The 18,727-nt window shown below is 45.9% G+C and overlaps 1 protein-coding gene across 1 annotated transcript in view; it reads left to right on the forward strand.

Moving 5' to 3' along the window:
- Window positions 1–18,727, forward strand: part of KY (kyphoscoliosis peptidase) — a 93,923-nt gene that overhangs the window by 61,205 nt on the left and 13,991 nt on the right. Inside the window, exons 10-11 of the mRNA XM_030216465.1 lie at window positions 8,336–8,524; window positions 12,513–12,703. Coding sequence (XP_030072325.1) covers window positions 8,336–8,524; window positions 12,513–12,703 — 380 coding nt within the window. The remainder of the gene's footprint in view (window positions 1–8,335; window positions 8,525–12,512; window positions 12,704–18,727) is intronic.

Consider the following 18,727-nt stretch of genomic DNA (forward strand, 5'->3'; position numbering starts at 1 on the left):
TTGGGTCTGCTGCAAGGCCACCATTAACTCTACCACAGCTCTATCATACCCATGCTGTACTTCCCTCAGCTGGCTTTCCTGCTGGCCCTGTAATTCTCCCAGCCAAGCCTTTACCTGGGTTAAACTCCCCCTCAGCTCTCTTATAGCTGTGTGCTGTAGTTTACCCATCTCCCTAATATTTTCCCTCAGGGCCTCCTGCTCTTTATACCACTCCTGGCGAGCATTCTGGAACTCAGCTTTAATTAGGGATACCCTCTGCTCCTGGTCTTGTTGCAACTTGTCTGTGAGGTCCCTTATCTCCTGTTCATGTGTGGACTGCAGCTTAGCTAATTGGGTCTCCCTCAAGGCTTGGGTCTCTTTCAGGGTAGTTGTAAGCTGGGCTACTTCTGCTTCCCTTTCCTCCCTTAGCTTAACTTCTGTGCGCAGCTCAGCCCTAACCGTGGCTAGCAGTGCCTCACAGCCTTCCTTCTGCCTAAGGGACTCTGCCAGTTTGGCCTCTAAGGCATGCCTTGAAGCAGCCATCTCTTCCTTACAAGCTGACTCGAATAGGACCCATCTCTGTTCATTCTCCCTCAGACTATTCTCCATCGCCTTCTGGGACGCCTCCTGCTGCTGCTGTATATGGCCCACTAAAGTTACCATTAGTCCTTTATTTAGTTCCAGGACCTCCCTCAGACATTGCTCCGGGTGCCTATAGACTTCCCCCGGTTTACCTAGGGCCTGTAATTCCCCTTCTAACTGCCAGACATTTTCTGTAAGGGATTTTAACAGCAGGTTCTCATTCTTTTCCCGGGCCTCCCAGTATTTCTCCCTTGGGGCAACGCTCCCTGGTTCCCCACCCCATGGAAATACTGCCCGGTCCTCACCGTAGCATGGGCAGCCTACTTTATCTTCAGCTGTCTCGCCCCCCTGCTCACAGTGTACATTGACTTCCCCTCCACAATCAGGACTACTCTTTATCCTGTTACCTGGGAAGTTTTCACCTGGGCCTACACCCCCTTTCCCTTTCCTAGAGGGTTTACCCTTCTTACCAGGACTTTCACTATCCTGCAACTGGGGCTTTCTTCCCTTGTCCAGGCACCCATCCTCCCTCCTGGCACTTTTCAGGTTTGTGGCCACCCCTCTCCCTGGGACATTGGGTGCTTTCCCTGCAGCGGGTTCCTCCTGACCCTCTTCCCTGCAGACACCTCTTTCCCCTTGGGTTCCCGGCCTACCCATGCAGTCTGCCCCTGAGGAATGGGTTACCTCCCAACTCCCATGGCCTTTGGGCTTCCTCTTGCCTGCCATGTCACTTAACCCCCACCAACTGACTGTAGGATTTCCTATTTCCTCCCAGTCTCCCAGTTCATCCTCTGAACTGCCTACTGCCAGACACCACTCTCCAACATGGCCCATTTCCCCACATTGGTCACACTCTGGCTCAATCACTTCTCTTTTCCTCGGGGTCCTGTCTTCCCCAGACACCCCTTCAGGCTTAAACAATGTCCCAACAGTCTCTGAACACAGTCCCCCTCCAAGTCCCAGAACCTGGATCATGGTGTCCAACTCTGCCATGTCCATTCCTTCTGCTGGCGACTTGGGCTCCGGCTCCTCGGGCCTCTGGACTTTTCTCTTCGGTCTGAACCGTCTCCGCCCTCCTATGGCTCCGACGTCCTCCTCGACCGTCTGTTGGGATGCAGCCTGCAACACAAGAGAGATATCCAAGTGCGGACTGTCTTTCTCCCTGGTCCTACACTTGCCCTCTACTTCTTAAACTCGTACCAGAATCTCCACAAGAACAAGCCTTTCTATCATTTACATGAACTGCTCTTCTCAGCTTACTGGATCCTCCCTCGCCTCCCCTCTAGGTACCCTTTACCTGGGTAGGCGAGTAATGCGCCTTTGTCAGCGTTGGCCCCCTCGACGGGCTTCAGGAACCTCCTGGACACCACCTTCACCCTCTGGCCACTCGTCTGGTCTCTGGACTCTGGAACTCCTCCGACTCGCCTCTGGAACTCGACTGCTCCTCCTATCTCCTCACTCACGTGGAAGTTCACTGTAGATCCCACCACTGCCACCATTTGTAAAGATGTGCACCTCTCCGTGCTGTCTGCTCTCGACCTGCACCTCTCCGTGCTGTCTGTCTTCACCCACACAGGAGACCTCCTCTGGAGACTGATGCCTTTTCCACTCAGCTTCACCTTGAGTTCGCTAGTCCCCCAGAACCCGCCTGTAGTCAGTGGGCCCTTCTGCACACTTCCCTGGGGATAAAATTATGGCCTGGGTCCCACCAACCCTCTGCTCTTCCCTTGGTTTCAACTTTCAGACACGGTTATTCAACTGTCAAGGGTAGCAGGGATTCTCTGATGTCCTTGTCTTCAGGGAGTTATTCAACAACAAGGTCCCATCTGGGATAATGCCCTTTGTAACCCCCACAGGGGTGCTCTCTGGGGTGTAGTGGCCCTCTAGTGGCTCCTGCCCGGCCTCACCAGCCTTTTGCCTCAGGGGACCACCTTGAAACCAGACTTCTCTGTGACTGCATTGACTCCGGCCTCTAGGTTTGGTCCTCCCCTTTCCCTCAGGGTGACCTCTTCCTTAACCTGCAGTCCTGGCCCGGCCTCCCTGCTGTGTCACCTGGTAACCGACCCCCCCCTTTACCCGTTCTTCTGGTGGGGTCCCCAGGTCACCCTTTCTCTGGAAGATAGCACAGCTTTCTCCGCTTGCAAGAATATGCAAATTAGCTGGTTGCATGTAAATTCAGTTTATTAGCTAGGTTACAGTCTTGTGGGAACCTGGCTTGCCCACTATTAATCTGTTACTGCGATTCACCCCCTGAGACCATTTACTGGGGACATCTGGGTCTCAGGGTATAACAGCCTCCTCCCCTGGATAGGACCTTCTTTATTCACATTAACCTTACGGTCCTATCCTCCACCCCACGGCTGTTTGTTCACTTAAACACTTCAGTAGCAATTGTTCATAACCCCAGTACCCCATGCCTGGTCCCCACCAGGTAAGTACCTCTTTGGGTTTGGAGGGAACCTTCTCCTGACCTTTCTCTTGAGCTCTACTTCAGCAGGCCTCTTTCTTCAGTCTTCCTGCTAGTAATCCTCAGGCTCTGGGTGTTGCAGGTTCCCCCATCTTCACTCCCCTCCCTTGGCTTAGAGGATGCTTTTATAGGGTGCCCAATAATCCATCCCACCTCTCTTTAGGCCTCTCCCCCTGCTTCCAGAAAGGTCTGCACCCAGAACTCTCTCCACCTTTCCAGCTTCCACTCAGAGAGTCCCCCTGGTGGCCTCCCCAGGGAAGTACAGGTCCTATGCCACGAGCACCCCCTAGCCGTTCCTTCTGGTCACTACCATGGACTATACTCTTTGGCTCCCTCTAGTGGCCAGATCAGGGCATTTTTAGGTTTTCCATGGGAGAGCGCCCTCTGGCGGCCTCCTCATGTAAGGGCAGTCACTGTGTTTATCACAACACGCATCAAATTCCACTTTTGCCACGAATCAGAAAACAAAAAATATTTTTCAGACGAGTGTAGCGAACACGCGCCAAAATTGAAATTACCACAAGGGCCATGCGGTAACCAGGCAGTAACTCTAATTTGGTGTGCGTTGGGCGCAAAGGCGCCTACACAGCTTAGTAAAAGGGCCACTTATTGCTGAATTTCTGGGTATAAACTTAAGTGCCATGCTCAGAATTTGAAAATATAGATGTTAGAAGAAATGTCAAAATGGACATCTACATCTTGGGCCTGGAGTTCTAAAGTAGACAGTTCTATTTTGGTTAATCTTCCATATAAATGTGAAATATATTTTTATAAGCTAACTCAGATTACTAACCGCCCCCCTTTACAAAGCCGCACTAACGGCTGCCACATAGTAATGCCGACACAGCTTATTGACTTTGAATGGGCTGTGTCTGCATTACTGCACCAAGGGCCCAGTGGTGGGGTCGGTCTGCCCCGGGTGCAAGCAGCAAGGGGGTGTATGGAGCAGTCATGTGGCTGTCGTCTATGCCGGTTCCCTGCCCCCTCTGATGTTACTTCCTGTTCCAAGGCAGGGGATTGGCAGAGCCGACAACCATGCAACTACTCCGTGCACCCCCAAATGGTGAGGATGGTGCGCTTAGGGGAGAGGATGGGTGATGCACCGGGGGGGGGAGGGGTCACAATGCGCCAGGAGGCATAGTGGCAACCCACCCTAGGTGACAGCCAACCTAGGTACACCACTGTATAGCCATGTTGGGTTTTTAATACATCATTACATCTTTCAAGGACCCTGTTTAACTATGGTAATACTGTTTTTCATTCCCCCCCAAAAGTTGTTCCCACTAACTGGAATGCTTGCCACACAGTGCATAATCAAATGCATCATCTTAAAGAAGTTGGTGAATCTAAGGACCCATGAAGACACCTTCCTTTATCTTAGATTCAAGTAACCTTGGAAATGTTCAATGGAGATACTTGAAAGCTGCTTTTGTTTTGCCCATGGCCTTGACAGAATACATCATTAAGCCCAGCTTGATGTGTAAGGGTGGTAACAGAATCTTCTTTGTTTCAACAAGCAATGGATGCTGAACACTTTTCCTCCCAGGCTCCAATGATTGTCTGGGCAGACAGTCTCTCTTGATTGTGTGGGAATCTCTTGCACAAGTATTCCATCCATGGAGAAAACAGCAATACGTTGTGTATCTAGCCGGCACACCAAGCAAGAGAGCAATAACCTTCAAGTTGACACAAAGCTGCCACTGATGCTGGTCACAGTTTATGTACCTCAAAAGTTATTTCATGTTGTCATATGTTTCCTTCGTATGAAGTGCATGATCAACTGGAATTGATTGCAAAACATTGTCATTATGCAGCAAAACAGCTTTAAGATTTGTCTTTGATGAATTAATAAACAGTCTCCACTCATCTGAATCATGAACAATGTTGAGGGCTGCCATTAAATCATCAATGTTGTTGCTGGTTACAAGATCACCTTCCATTAAGAAGAATGAGACGAGATCTTTTGACAGTCATAGAACACAGAAACCCTAACATCACCTGCTAGGAGATTCCATTGCTGTAGTCTGGAGCCCAACTGCTCTGCCTTACTCTTTGGTACTTCCAAATCTTTGAGAAGTTCATTCAGTTCACCTTGTGTTATGAAGTGTGGCTCAAATAAGGAGGATGAGAGGAAATCTGGATCATGTGCATTGATGATTCAAGACCAGAAGTTTCATCCTCTTCCTCTTCAAAATCAAGTGAGAATGATTCTGGTGCATTAGTAACTGGTAGTTCTTCTCCGTGGAGGTACTGAGCGTAAAACTGATGTAATGTTTGAATACTACACAGTCCACTTTTTCTTCTTTGAAACCTTTTTCCAACTGGAGGCACCATGCAGAAGTAACAATTGCTGATATGATCTGTTGGCTCTCTCCAAATCATTGACACTGCAAAAGGCATAGATTTCCTTTTCCTTTTCAACCGCTGTCGAAGATTTGTTATACCAGTGTTGCAGCATATGTGAAGGACCCAGCTCTTATTCTGATCACCAATTTTGCAGCCAAAATAAAGGTGTTAGGCTTTCATAACCACAGCTGTTACACTCTGCTTTTGTAATGCAAAAGTCACTTCACCACAAATATAGCAGAAGTTATCTGCATTGTTCAAACAAGCATGTGGTATCTCTTTGGCTAAACAGAAATGTGACCTTTGCAAATCAAACACTGACAAGTAAGAGGGCACAACATTCTATGATCTTTGAAGTTATAAGGCAATTTGCTCAGCAGAATGGTGTTAGCTGAGTTATGGTTGTATCATCCATGACTTGTACTAAAAAAAACTTTTGATACTTAGACCACGGCAGTTAATTCTCTTTGTTAGAGAATTAATATGAACTTGAAATGTTAACCTGGAATCTAAGATCACTCCCAAGACTTCTGACTTATTTTCAATTTGTAATATCTCCCCTGTAGATAATTTAAAACTTTTATATGGAACAGAGTCATAATTGTCAAACCATATAACTTTTGTCTTCTGCTTGTTTAGTTTTAGAAAATTATTAGTAGTCCAAGAATCAGCTAAAAATGCTAAAGTTTCATCAAATGTAGAATGTAAGAGAAAAATATCATCTGCATAAGAAAGTACAAAATTGCTTAATCTAGACAGAACATCTCCTAAGACTTTTATATTAACATTAAAAACAAGGGAAAATGTGGCGAACCCTGTGGAACTCCAACAAACACCATTATTATATAAGTAAATGCCATATAAGTATTCTAAAATGACCTCCTTGTGCTTCTTTGTTAGGTGCCTAATGTTAAAAACTAGCGCTAGGTTGTGCAGACGCTTGTGTGGGAGCTCTCTAGTGCACTGTGATTGACTTGCCTGATTGATTCCTCTTTCGCCTGTAGATAGGGAAGAGGAAAGTGAAGCCTTGGCTGCTTCCTCTGCTACCGGGTGGATCCCAGTCTTTGAGGCAGTCTAAGTTGGAGGCATTTAGAGCCCTTGTGTGGTTAATAGAGGTGGCCACTTCAGCTATGTGTTGTCTTCTGGCAGCAATGTCAGAGGGGTTTCCTTGAGCCCTACATAAGTACATAAGTAATGCCACACTGGGAAAACACCAAGGGTCCATCAGCGTCCTGTCCACGACAGCAGCCAATCCAGGCCAAGGGCACCTGGCAAGCTTCCCAAACGTACAAACATTCTATACATGTTATTCCTGGAATTGTGGATTTTTCCCAAGTCCATTTAGTAGTGGTTTATGGACTTGTCCTTTAGGAAACCGTCTAACCCCTTTTTAAACTCTGCCAAGCTAACCGCCTTCACCACGTTCTCCAGCAGCTCTAAGGTTGGCTTCACCACAACACAGAAGCTCATTAATGGCTGGGCAGAGCAATTAGGCAGAGTTGTTGCTCTCTGCTGTGCAGCACTTGGAGGATCTGCTGGTGCTCACTTCCTCCCCTAGGCACATTTGTGACCAGAACTCACTGCAACAACTTTCAACACAACCAACAGTGAGTACTGTGACCGCCATGGGAGAAAGGGCCGCTTCGGAACTGGTGAGTATGCTGATTAGGCCAATAACACCTTGGACACGCTGTGGGATGCCATGAATGCTTTGAACTCCTACTTGAGTAAGGTGCCCTCAAAACGTTCTTCTGATTTGAATTTTGTGTCTGGAACATTGAGAGGCATATTTTCAAAGCACTTAGCCTCCCAAAGTTCCATAGAAACCTATGGAACTTAGCCTCCCAAAGTGCTTTGAAAATATGCCTCTGAATGTCCAGGCCCAAGCTTTGGACTAATAGAGGCATATTTTCAAAGCACTTAGCCTTCCAAAGTTCCATAAGTTTCTATGGAACTTTGGAAGGCTAAGTGCTTTGAAAATATGCCTAATAGTCTGTTAGAGTGGTTACCTTAGAGATGAAAGTTTCTGTACTGCAGGGAATCTGTGGAGCCCTTGTTCAGGACAAGAATCTTACCTCTAGAAAGATGAAGTATATGGAGAATCAGTTGAGGAAAAACACTTTAAGATTATTGTGCCTTCCAAGGTCACCTTTGATTGCATTTACTCAAATGGCCAGAAAATACCAACAGAAGCACTAACACCATTATTAAGAGCACAATACCTGGCACTACCAGATGCTAAGGGTGGTATTGGTCTGCAGGATGTAAATTTGACAGATTTCTTGGAATCTTCTCTACTAGACCTTATAACTCAAAGGGCCACTCTTTTAGTGACATTTGTTTCAGAGCCAGACAGGGATACTGTTCTAAAATTATATTTCTGCTGTATGGATCTTGAGTTCTTGGGTTCCAAGATTAGAATTTTGAGGAATACCCAGAGGCATTGCCAAGAATTCTTGGCTTTGCGCCCATGAAGATGAATTTTCTTCTTTGTTTGCCTTGTACTTATTTATCATTTCAGAATAATTCCTATGACTTTAGTGATCATAAGCAACTATTAAAGTTTGTGCTTTCCAAGGAAGAGTTAAAAATAGAGACATAACTTTATTGCAACTGATTTGGAAACATTGTTAGGGCTAGCTGTGGCTTTCCTTTGACTTTTGTATTTGTTCTAATAATGTTTTTCCCTAAACTGAAAGAATATTTCCATATTTTGGTCCCATTACCTAGAATTCTGGACATAATGGGAGCTATATATTAATGGTTTTCTCTTATTTTGTATTTACGGTAAAAATGCTTAATAATAGCGATTGTTCGGAAAGGTGTTAATACCTATTCTTTCTGTTAGTTAAATGTCCTAAGTGGACAGAATCTTAAACTCAACCTACCTCGAATATTATCTGGAAAATACAACAGTGAGGTGATGCCGTATTCTTTACATTTGATTTGTTTTCTTCCTAGCATTGCAGGTATCGAATGTATAAAATTATCAGGATATGCTAAAGGATACGGTTACAAAGTTGGGCAGAACTTTTCTGGAGATTCTGATCATGCCTGGAATGCTGTTTTTCTGGAAGGAAGCTGGCATCTACTGGACAGCACCTGGGGAGCTGGGCACTGCAATAACAACTGCACCCAATTTACATTCAAGTATGTTATTATGGCCTCACATGTGTTATTTAAAAAGGGACAAACGTAAAACCTAACATGACTTGGAGGGGCATAATCGACCAGAAACGCCTATCTCCATGGGCGTTAATCTCCGAGAACGGGTCCGTGAAGGGGCGGAGTGTACCGTATTTTAAAAAAAAAATAGACGCCCATGTTTTATTCGCCAAGGTGTGAGCTGGGCGTTTTTGCTTTTCACCGATAATGGAAAATGAAATCGCCCAGCTCAAAAACGAATAAATGCAAGGCATTTGTTCGTGGGAGGGGCCAGGATTCATAGTGCACTGGTCCCCCTCACATGCCAGGACACCAACCGGGCACCCTAGGGGGCACTTTTACAAAAACAAAAAAAAAGGTAAAAGAGCTCCCAGGTGCATAGCACCCTTCCCTTGGGTGTTGAGCCCCCCAAATCCCCCTCAAAACCCACTGCCCACAAGTCTACACCATTACTATAGCCCTAAGAGGTGAAGGGGGGCACCTACATGTGGGTACAGTGGGTTTGGGGGGGTTGGACGACTAGTAGCATTAAGCAGCACAATTGTAACAGGTACGGGGGGGGGATGGGCCTGGGTCCACCTGCCTGACGTCCACTGCACCCCCTAACAACTGCTCCAGGGACCTGCATACTGCTGCTTGGGAGGAGGATATGACATTTGAGGGTGAAAGTAAAAAGTTGTGAAACATCATTTGTTGTGGTGGGAGGGGGTTAGTGACCACTGGGGGAGTCAGGGGAGGTCATCCCCGACTCCCTCTGGGGGTCATCTGGTCATTTAGGGCACTTTTTGGGGCCTTATTCGTCAAAAAACAGGGTCCAGGAAAAGTGCCCTAAATTCTAGCTACAAACGCATCCATTATCGGCGAAGGGCGCCCATCTCTGTTCGGGTGATAACCACGCCCCAGTTCCGCCTTCACCACGCCTCCGACACTCCCCCGTCAACATTGTCCGCATCCGCGACGGAGTGCAGTTGAAAGCGTCCAAAGTTCGGCTTTCGATTATGCCGCTTTATTTGTTTTTGTGAGAAGAACGCCCATCTCCCGATTTAGGTCGGAACTTGGGCGTTATTCTCGTTCGATTATAAGCTGGATAGTATAATTCTATTTCTACACAGAAAATATTTGTGTCTTATTCTTTAGACTTATGGAAAACAGGCTCAAATAAATTCTGTTCACAGGGGTTTGAATAATAGCAGTGCACTCTAGGGCTGGCCCTAGCAATAGGCAAAGTAGGCAGCTGCCTAGCAAGGTACAATTGTAGAGGCAACAAAATCAGACAAGCCATGTCACATTCATTAGGTGGGCGATATTATATATGTATTTGATTCCCCTTCCAGCTCACATGCTGAGGGGTCCTCCTTTCATCCATTCTCTCCCTGCCCCTACTTCTGCAGTTGGCATTTCACTCTCCCTCCCTCTCCCTGTAGTCCTTCGAAGCCTGTGTGTCTTTATCAGTAGTGATTAAGCTAGGCTGTCTCCTGCCAGTCTCAGGGCCTTCCCTCTGCTGCATCCTGCCTCCTCTGAAGCAAATTCCTGCTATTTGTGTAGTATGTGGCAGAGGAATGGCCCTGGCACCATCTGATGGCAGCCTGGCCTAATTGCTGCTGACAAAGACACAGGTTTGGCGAACCTGGGGGAGGGGAAAGGAGGAAAAGGGAGAGATGTTAGTCTTGAAGAGGGAGGGAGAGTGAAGAGTAATACAAGTGGTTTAAAATAGAAGCAAAGATAACTTTGAGTTATTTTTATTCAAGGGCAGCTTAAAGGGCAACCAAAACTAACCCAAAATCTGGGTTCAGGTTTCGGCCGAAAGTGCCTGTGCATTTGCAGCTGAAACTGAGCCTCCCCCACTCCTTCAAATTGCTCTCTTGCACCCCCCCCTTCCTGCCCGACCACCTATAGGCCCTCCCTGGGAGTACCTTATTGGTCTCTTCAGGATCAGGAATGAACCTACGTCCCCACTCATTCCTGCCCTATGCCACTGCTTCCTCAAAGTGGCCCTGGTGGCCCACTCTTTCTTTCCCTATGCACTACTCCAATCCAAATGGCTGCCGAGACTGCCCATAGCAGCCTTCGTGAGGTTGTCATGGGAGGTCCTGGCAGCCATTTTCCAACCAGCATGGGCAGAGGACTTGCTCCTGCCCATGTTGGTTCCAATTGCAAAATGGCTGCCAGGACCTCCCAAGGCAGTGATTGTGATTTTGGTATCATCTGCAAAGAGGCAAACCTTACTAGACAGCCCTTCTGCAATATCACTTACTATACTACACTATATTACATGATTCTTATATTCCGCTAAGTTCAGAGCAGATTCTAAGTGAATTACAAACAAGAGCTCCTTCATTCAGGAGAATTACAATAGAAACAACTAAAAACTTAAATCTAAAATACATCCTTCATCATCACTATAAGACTTCTTTTACAATGAACAAAAATGACTTTAACACTCTTTGAAAAGCATAGTACAGTGGTATTCTCCGAATTTCCAAAAATTCCAAGAATTTATAAAAATGTTAAAAAAGAACTGGACCTAGAACTGATCCTTGTAGCACACCACTTGTAGCATTCCTTTTCTCAGGCTGTATATCATTTACTATTATCCTTTGTTGCCTTCCAGTCAGTCATTTTAGGGCCCATACCAAGGGCACTAAGTTTATGCAGAACTGTGTCAAAGGCTGTGCTACAATCTAAGTATGCTACATCTAGCACTCTCCCTTCATCGAACTCTCTGGTCACCTAATTGAAGAAATTAATTAGATTTGTCTGACAAGACCTGCCTGTAGTAAAAGCATGCTGCCTTGGGTCCTGCAATCCAATGAATTCCAGTGTTTCCACTGGAGTGGCATGGAGGAGAGGCCTAGTGGTTAGAACACCAGTCTTGACATTCAAAGGTGCCCAGTTCAAATCCCACTGCTGCTCCTTGTGATTTTGGGCATGTCACTTAACCATCCATTGCATAAGGTACAAACCTAGGGCCCTACTTACTAAGGCACACTAAGGGGTCCTTTTACTAAGTCGCAGTAAAACGTGGCCTGCGGTAGTGTAGGCCTGGGTTTTGGGCATGCACAGAATTATTTTCCAGCGTGTCTGTAAAAAAGGCCTCTCTTTTTTTTCCTGAAAATGGATGTTTGGCAAAATCAAAATTGCCATGCGTCCATTTTGGGTCTCAGACCTTACCGCAAGCCATAGACCTAGTGGTAAAGAATTTGGGTGGTAAAGGCCTACGTGTGTCAGATGCCACTTGGTGCGCTTCCGCTATGCGCACCAGAAAATAAAAAATATTTGTCAGACACGCACCAAAAATGAAATTACCGCAAGAGGCATGTGGTAGTTGGGTGGTAAGTCCATTTTGGTGCACGTTGGGCATGCGTAGATGCTTACACGGCGTAGTAAAAGGGGCCCTAACATTTTTAGCATGTGCTAAAATTTAGTGCACACTAATGGTAGCGGCACCCATATATTCCTATGGGTGTCTCTAGCATTAGCGCACGCTAAAAACACTAGCTCGCCTACAGGGCGGCCTAGTAAACAGGGCCCTTAGATTGTGAGCTCTCCAGGGACAGAGAAATACCCAGTGTACCTGAATGCAACTCACATTGAGCTACCACTGAAAAATGTGTGAGCAAAACCCAAATTTTAAAAATAGTTTATTTACCATAGATGTCAGAGTAACCTGCCGTGCTTAAAATATAGTTGCATACTTGACCTGTTACACTTGTATTCTTATAAAGGAGATGCGTACTTTTCCTTATAGAAAAGGCTCTAAACAGATGCATTCTGAGCACCTAAAAATAGTCACCTCTTTATCGAATTACCCTTTTATTGTGTATTACAGGTTAACTGTGTAATAATGTGCACACACACAAAACATATGGTTCTAATTTATAAGGTTCCTACTGTATGATGATTAATTTGTAAGGTGGTATCCTGATCCAGTTTTACAGGTTTTTTTTGTAATACATACTTTTTCATTCTCCAGATACGAAGAGTATTATTTCCTTACACATCCTGCACTGTTCATTGGAAAACATTTCCCAGAAGACAAAAAATGGCAACTGTTGCAGCCAACAGTATCACTGAAACAGTATGAGACCGACATAACTTGCGGTCCTGGATTTTACAATGCTGGACTGCTGTCTGCTCACCCAGAAACAGCCATCATCAAGACAGGTAAAGAAAACTTCTCAGGGCTGGAGAAAGCTGCCATGCATCCTGAAGATATACAAGATTAAGCACGCCAATTGTCCTGCTGTGCCAAGGGGCTTCTGAGGTTACAGGGATAATTTTATAACTGCATGTGTACTGCTGTCTGTGCAAAGTTTGCTGGATTTTCAAAATTAAACACATATGCTTCACTTTGAACACTACCTCAGGAAAACTATCCACTAACATTTACACCTGCTGTTGAGCACACAGATTTATGACTTAATTTAGGCAGATATGCATTAGGTGGATATTCTGCATCAATATCCAGGGAGTGGCCGGTGCTGAATATTTGGATTGGGTATCATGCGAGTTCCCACCCGGACAGTTCCCACCCACCAATTCCCCCCGAGACAATTCCCACTTAAGGGGACAATTCCTACCAAGGACTTTCCCCCAGGGCTGCCGAGAGATTGGGCCGGGTCCTGGGCAAGGCCGCCCCCGCCGCCCCCCCCCCCACAAGGTTGTGGCCGCCGCTTCCACTCCCTCCCCAAGGTCACCGCCCACTTCCCCTCCACCCCCTCGAGGTCGCCGCCACCGCTTCCCCCTCCAACCCCCCGAGGTCACCGCCACCGCTCCCCCCTCCACCCACCCCCCTCCATCTGCCACCGGGCTGGGCCCCCTGCATTGAAATCACAGCACCTCTCACCTCCGTGTGAAAGCACTGCAGGCAACAGGGCAGCAGATCGCCTCTCTTCAGCCCTCCTTGTGTTCAGCCCTTGTGGAAGTTACATCAGATGAGGGCGAGACACAGGGAGGGAAGGAGGCTCGAAGGGAGGCGATCTGCTGCTGCCTGCAGCGCTTTCACACGGAGGTGAGAGGCGCTGTGATTTCAATGCAGGGGGCCCGGCCCAGTGGCAGACGGTCGATGACGGAGGGCAGTTGGGACAACGGCGCCGGGCCCCCCTTGGAGGCCCGGGTCCAGGGAATTTTGTCCCCCCTGCTCCCTCTCTCGGCGGCTATGCTTCCCCCCCCAGAAATTTCCCACCCTCCCTAGCCTGTAGCTTCTTTCATGTATAGGGTCCCAGAGGATGTATAATAATGGAATAACTTTTATAGGTAGAGTAGTAATTTGTTATAAATCGTAATCAGTGCGTCATTTTGAGGGGGTATAAAGGGGCATTGCCCCCTCCCCCACATGAACTGCACTTTGTATCTGTCTATTTATTTATTTATGACACTTCAATCCCAGATTAAACATGAATTAGGTTCAAACCTAGTTTGGGGGGGTGTGATGATTTGACACACGATGAGCACAGAAGTATTTAGGGGCAACTGTATCAAGACCCTGTCTTAAGATCAAAAGCCACACATCTGTTAGCTCATCCAAAGATGTGGAAGAGAAATCAGAAGAGGCTGAAAAAAGATGAAGGTAGAGTTCTAGAATCAATCTTAGAGATGGCCCTAGTCCATCTGCCATGGGTGTGAGTGGGTATCCGAGATCCTGAAAGAACTGAAAGTTTAAACTGAATCAAAGAGTGATCTGTCCAGGAGAGATCAGTAGCAGAAAAAAAAAAGTTGGACTAACGAGTCCTGTAGCATTCTGCACTTACCTCCAGCACCACTTTGTGCATACTGTCCACTTCCTGCAGGTACTGCCATGTGTCCTCGTGCCTCTAATTCAGGTGAATAACTGCTACCGCCGCATGACATGCTTGTGCCACCAGCGCCCCAAGGGGCCAACCAAGACCGCGAATCAAATCCTGGCCTGCGGCGGGAGGGGCGGGCGTAAAAGCTGCAAGCAGCCAGGCTCGACTCCGTCCTTTGCTTCCTGCCCTCTCTCTGCGCCATCCCACCTTCCTCTGATGTCATTTCCTTTCGGGCGGGCGGGATGCTGAGAGGGCAGGAAGCAAAGGACGGAGTCGAGCCTGGCTGCTTGCTGCTTTTATGCCCGCCCGCTCACCGCTGCAGGCAAGAGTAAGTCGTCGTCGTGGAAGGTCGCAAAAGACTGGGTGGGCCTGGGCCCACCCGTAGCTACGCCCCTGTCAGAGAGGTTAATCAGTCATGTGATAAGAGTTTGGTTTTGTATAGGTCGTGTATAGTTTTGTTATTTAGTATTAAGATGGATGCTTATGGGATGCTTATGGTACTGGCTGTCTGTCATATTTGGAATGAAATTTAAGATCCTCATGCATAGGCGCCTGCTGCATGGGTGCAAGTGGGGGCTGAGCAAGGTCCTTCATTAAGTCCAGGGAGGGATGATTTGTATTGTGCTTGGCACTTCTGACCCTGTTGAAATGTTGTCACCTATGTCCTCATGCATTTGGGATCTCTGTAGTATCTAATATGCCTCAAGAAATTCTGCACAACTACACAATGCAGAATTTCTGCAGATTTAATTCTAATAGTAACAGTAAAATGAAATTAAAAAGACAAGGATAGTGCCAGCTTCTGATAGTTAGTTTTCCTTCTCAGATTATATTTCTGGCCTGGTGGCAGGATCCAGCGTATTTTATTGCTATAGCAATTGTTCCTCCAGTTTCCTGTAGATTAAGGATTAGTTTTTCAGTGGTTCATTTTGTTACAAGTGTGTGTGCTCTCCTTAAGCAGTTGTACTTGACTTTTTCTTCCACTTTTCTCTTTTGAATTTTCTTTCCTTGTATATATGATCTATCTTGCTTGCATGAAGATTTCTATATTTTTATGTAGTAAAAATGCAGTCAATTAGAGAGAACACAAACTAAACAAGTGGTTCAAAGTAATGCAGCATTATTCTTCAGGGATAATTAGATTGAGTCCTTAACATGTATTTATTTATTTATTTATCAGAGCTCTAGCATACTAAGGGTGGGGTGGGAGGGGCTTGTCTGCCCTGGGTGCACAGAGCAGTTGCGCAGCTGTCAGCTCCACTGGTTCCCTGCTCCCTCTGGCATTGCTTCCTGTTCTTGGACAGAGGATCTTCAGAGCCGACAGCCATGCGACTGCTCCATGCATCCCTAGGTGGTGAGGGTGATGTGCTTCGAAGTAGAGGGAGGTGGTTGATGCACCGAGAGGGGGGTAATATGCTGGGGGGGGGGGGGGGGTAGCGGCGACCCACCTTGGGTGGCAGCCAACCTAGGTACGTGCGCCAGTGCATCAGAGGCTCTGTCAGAGACCCATTTACAAAATATGTGTTCTTCCCAATTAATATTTCCAAATTATTAAAGTGTCTTTGCTTGTTTGGATATATTAATTGGGAATAATACATACTTTGTAAATGTGTTTCTGACAGAGCCTGTAATGTATTTCAGTAGTCTATGCTCTCACAAACTCTTTGAAGTCTGCACTCACATGCTTATAAAGACTTCAAATGCATCTGCCTGGTCTTTGCAGGCTGCACAGAGGGTACTGTATGGATATATTGGCTTTGTATTTTCAGGCATTCCACAAAATATGCCCCCTTTTTCCAGGCATGGAAGCAGTCAGGGCTGTTGCACTGTGCTGTACAATGTTTTCCTCTGGAAGGCACTGTTACTGCAGAGTTGCCAGCATTCTAAAATGTACAATGGCCTTCAGGACCTCTTTGTGCTAGTTAAGACTGGGATTTGAGGGGCTCTTTTACCAAGCTGTGGGAAAAAGGGCCCTGCGCTGGCAGCGGGGGCCATTTTTCCTGCGCACCAGGGCCCTTTTTACTGTAGCAAGTAAAAAGACCCCAGACACACATGGCCATGCGGTAAGAGAACTTTTACCACATGGCCATGCGACAGGAAGCCCTTACCACCGCCCATTAAGATAGTGATAAGGGCTCCCGCGCTATCCCGGCGGTAACCGGGCAGTGCACGGCAATGCTCGATTACCGCTGGGTTACCACTGCGCAAGCCATTTCCAAGGGTTTTCTTTTACCCTGGAAATGGCATGCGCTTGGGGCAGGACTATTACCAGTGGCCGCGTTGGGCTGGTGGTAGTTCTGAAAGAGCAAGCAGTAAGCCTGCGTTGGGCATACCGCCGATCTGTAAAAGGGCCCCTAAGGGAGGAAACTTTGAAAGCATAGACACAAGTATAAAGTTTTCAAGTGCTTTTTTACCTCCAGACTTTACACCAATTTCCCTTAAAAGACCTTTATTGGTGAGCTTCCCAAATATATTCACTTATATCTGTAACCCAGGTATTATTTAGAGTTATTTCATTAGATAGTATCAGTCAAGAATTTTGTTGAGGTTGTCTTCACCGTTGCCAATTTTTGAAAGCTAAGTCCACTGTCACATCTTGCAGATAGAAGACTTTTTAGTGCTGGTGGGCTGAGTGGAACTAGATTTCTAAGGGGCCCTTTTACAGAGTGGCAGTAAGCCCAATGCGGGCTTACCACTCGCTCTTTCGGGACTACCACCGGCTTAACGTGGCCACCGGCAGTAGTCCTGCCATGAGCGTGTGCCATACCAGAAGAAAAAGAAAAAGCCTGGAATGCACAGTGATGTTCGATTACCGCCAGGTTACTGCCACACAAGCCTGGAAATGGCTTGTGTGGCAGTAACCTGGCGGTAATCGAACATCACTGTGCATTGCCCTGTTACCGCCAGGTTAGCGCGGGAGCCCTTATCGCCACCTCAGTGGGTGGTGGTAAGGGGTCTCTGTCACATGACCATGCGATAAGAGTTCTCTTACTGCATGGCCATGTGTGCTTGGGGTTATTTCACCTCCTGCGGTAAAAAGGTCCTTGGCGTGCTAGAAAAATGGCCCCCCAACACCAGTGCAGGGTCCTTTTTCCCACAGCTTGGTAAAATGGCCTCTAAGTGTCAACTAATCCAGGATTAGGGCAGTTGTCTCTGAGCGGTTTGAGGGGATAATCCCAGTCAACAGCGGTTGCATTAAAACACACCTGATTGATCTAGTAAAATTGTCACTGAATGCCCTCACAGTGTTTACAAGTCTAAATATTCCTGCAATGGCTTTCTAGAAGTTTCCTCTTTGATTCACTTAATTTTGTGTTTCAATCAATGCTTAATGTGCTTAGCAAATAATATGAGCGATGTCTGAAACAACTTCCTAAAAATTTGCCTTTTATATCTTAGTACCTGAAAGAGTTCTTTGAATTTATAAAGCAAGTCGATAAAAAACGTTACAGTGAAGTACAAGCTATGCATGCCTTTGCCAAAAGTTCTCAGTTCATCCATGAACAGCATGTCAAGTCTTTAAAAAACACTTAGAGGTAGATGATCATATTTATGTTGTTATCTGACTGTTGTTATCTGAGTTTTAACTTTTAAGAAGCACCAACATTATTGACAATAAAACAACTGTAAAACAACAATGGCATTAACTTATAAAATTAACCTTTTTAAATAATAAGAGAATGGAAAAATGTTAACATAGTTAAAAAAATATTTTTCAAAATATTAAAATATTTACAATAAAGTATTGAGTTTTTTAAATATGGAGATGATGATGTTAAAAAAATGATAAAATATTTAAAGGAAAACATTAGGATATAAGTTTATTCACTTTGGGCCTCTTTTCTAAACCACGCTAGTGATTCCCATGTGTGGGCTTCGTTGGCATTGCCACATGGGATTTGCTAGAACAGTTTGGTAAAAGAGGCCCTGTAGTTTTTTAAATTACTGACAAACAATTTTTATTTTTTTTAGAAAATGCATCTATCAGTTTTGTTAGAATACTACAAAAAATAGGGACAGAATTCAGGTAACAGTTCGAATAAAAGAAAGGCACAAATTCCAGTGGAGTATATGAATTCTCAAAGTTAAACGTTCTGCATAAGAAATAAAACTGCATCAAGTAGTGATAAAGTTCATGGTCAGCACTGAGCCCGGATATTTAATGCCGGGCTGTTTCCAGTGACCGATGTTGAATACCTTCTCTATTTTTTGTCAGTTCAAACTTAACCAGACAAGCCGATATTCAGCGCTGGCCAGTTAAGTTTGAACTGGCCAAAGATAGGCCTGGTATTCATGCGGTCAAATATGATCACCAAACTTGCACTGAAAATAGGCAGACAGCTAGTTATATTGCGTGATATAACCAGTTATCCACTAACCGTGAATTTTCAGTGAGTCATGG

Source organism: Microcaecilia unicolor, chromosome 10 (genome assembly GCF_901765095.1).
Source record: "Microcaecilia unicolor chromosome 10, aMicUni1.1, whole genome shotgun sequence".
In the NCBI taxonomy this organism is placed as follows: Eukaryota; Metazoa; Chordata; class Amphibia; order Gymnophiona; family Siphonopidae; genus Microcaecilia; species Microcaecilia unicolor.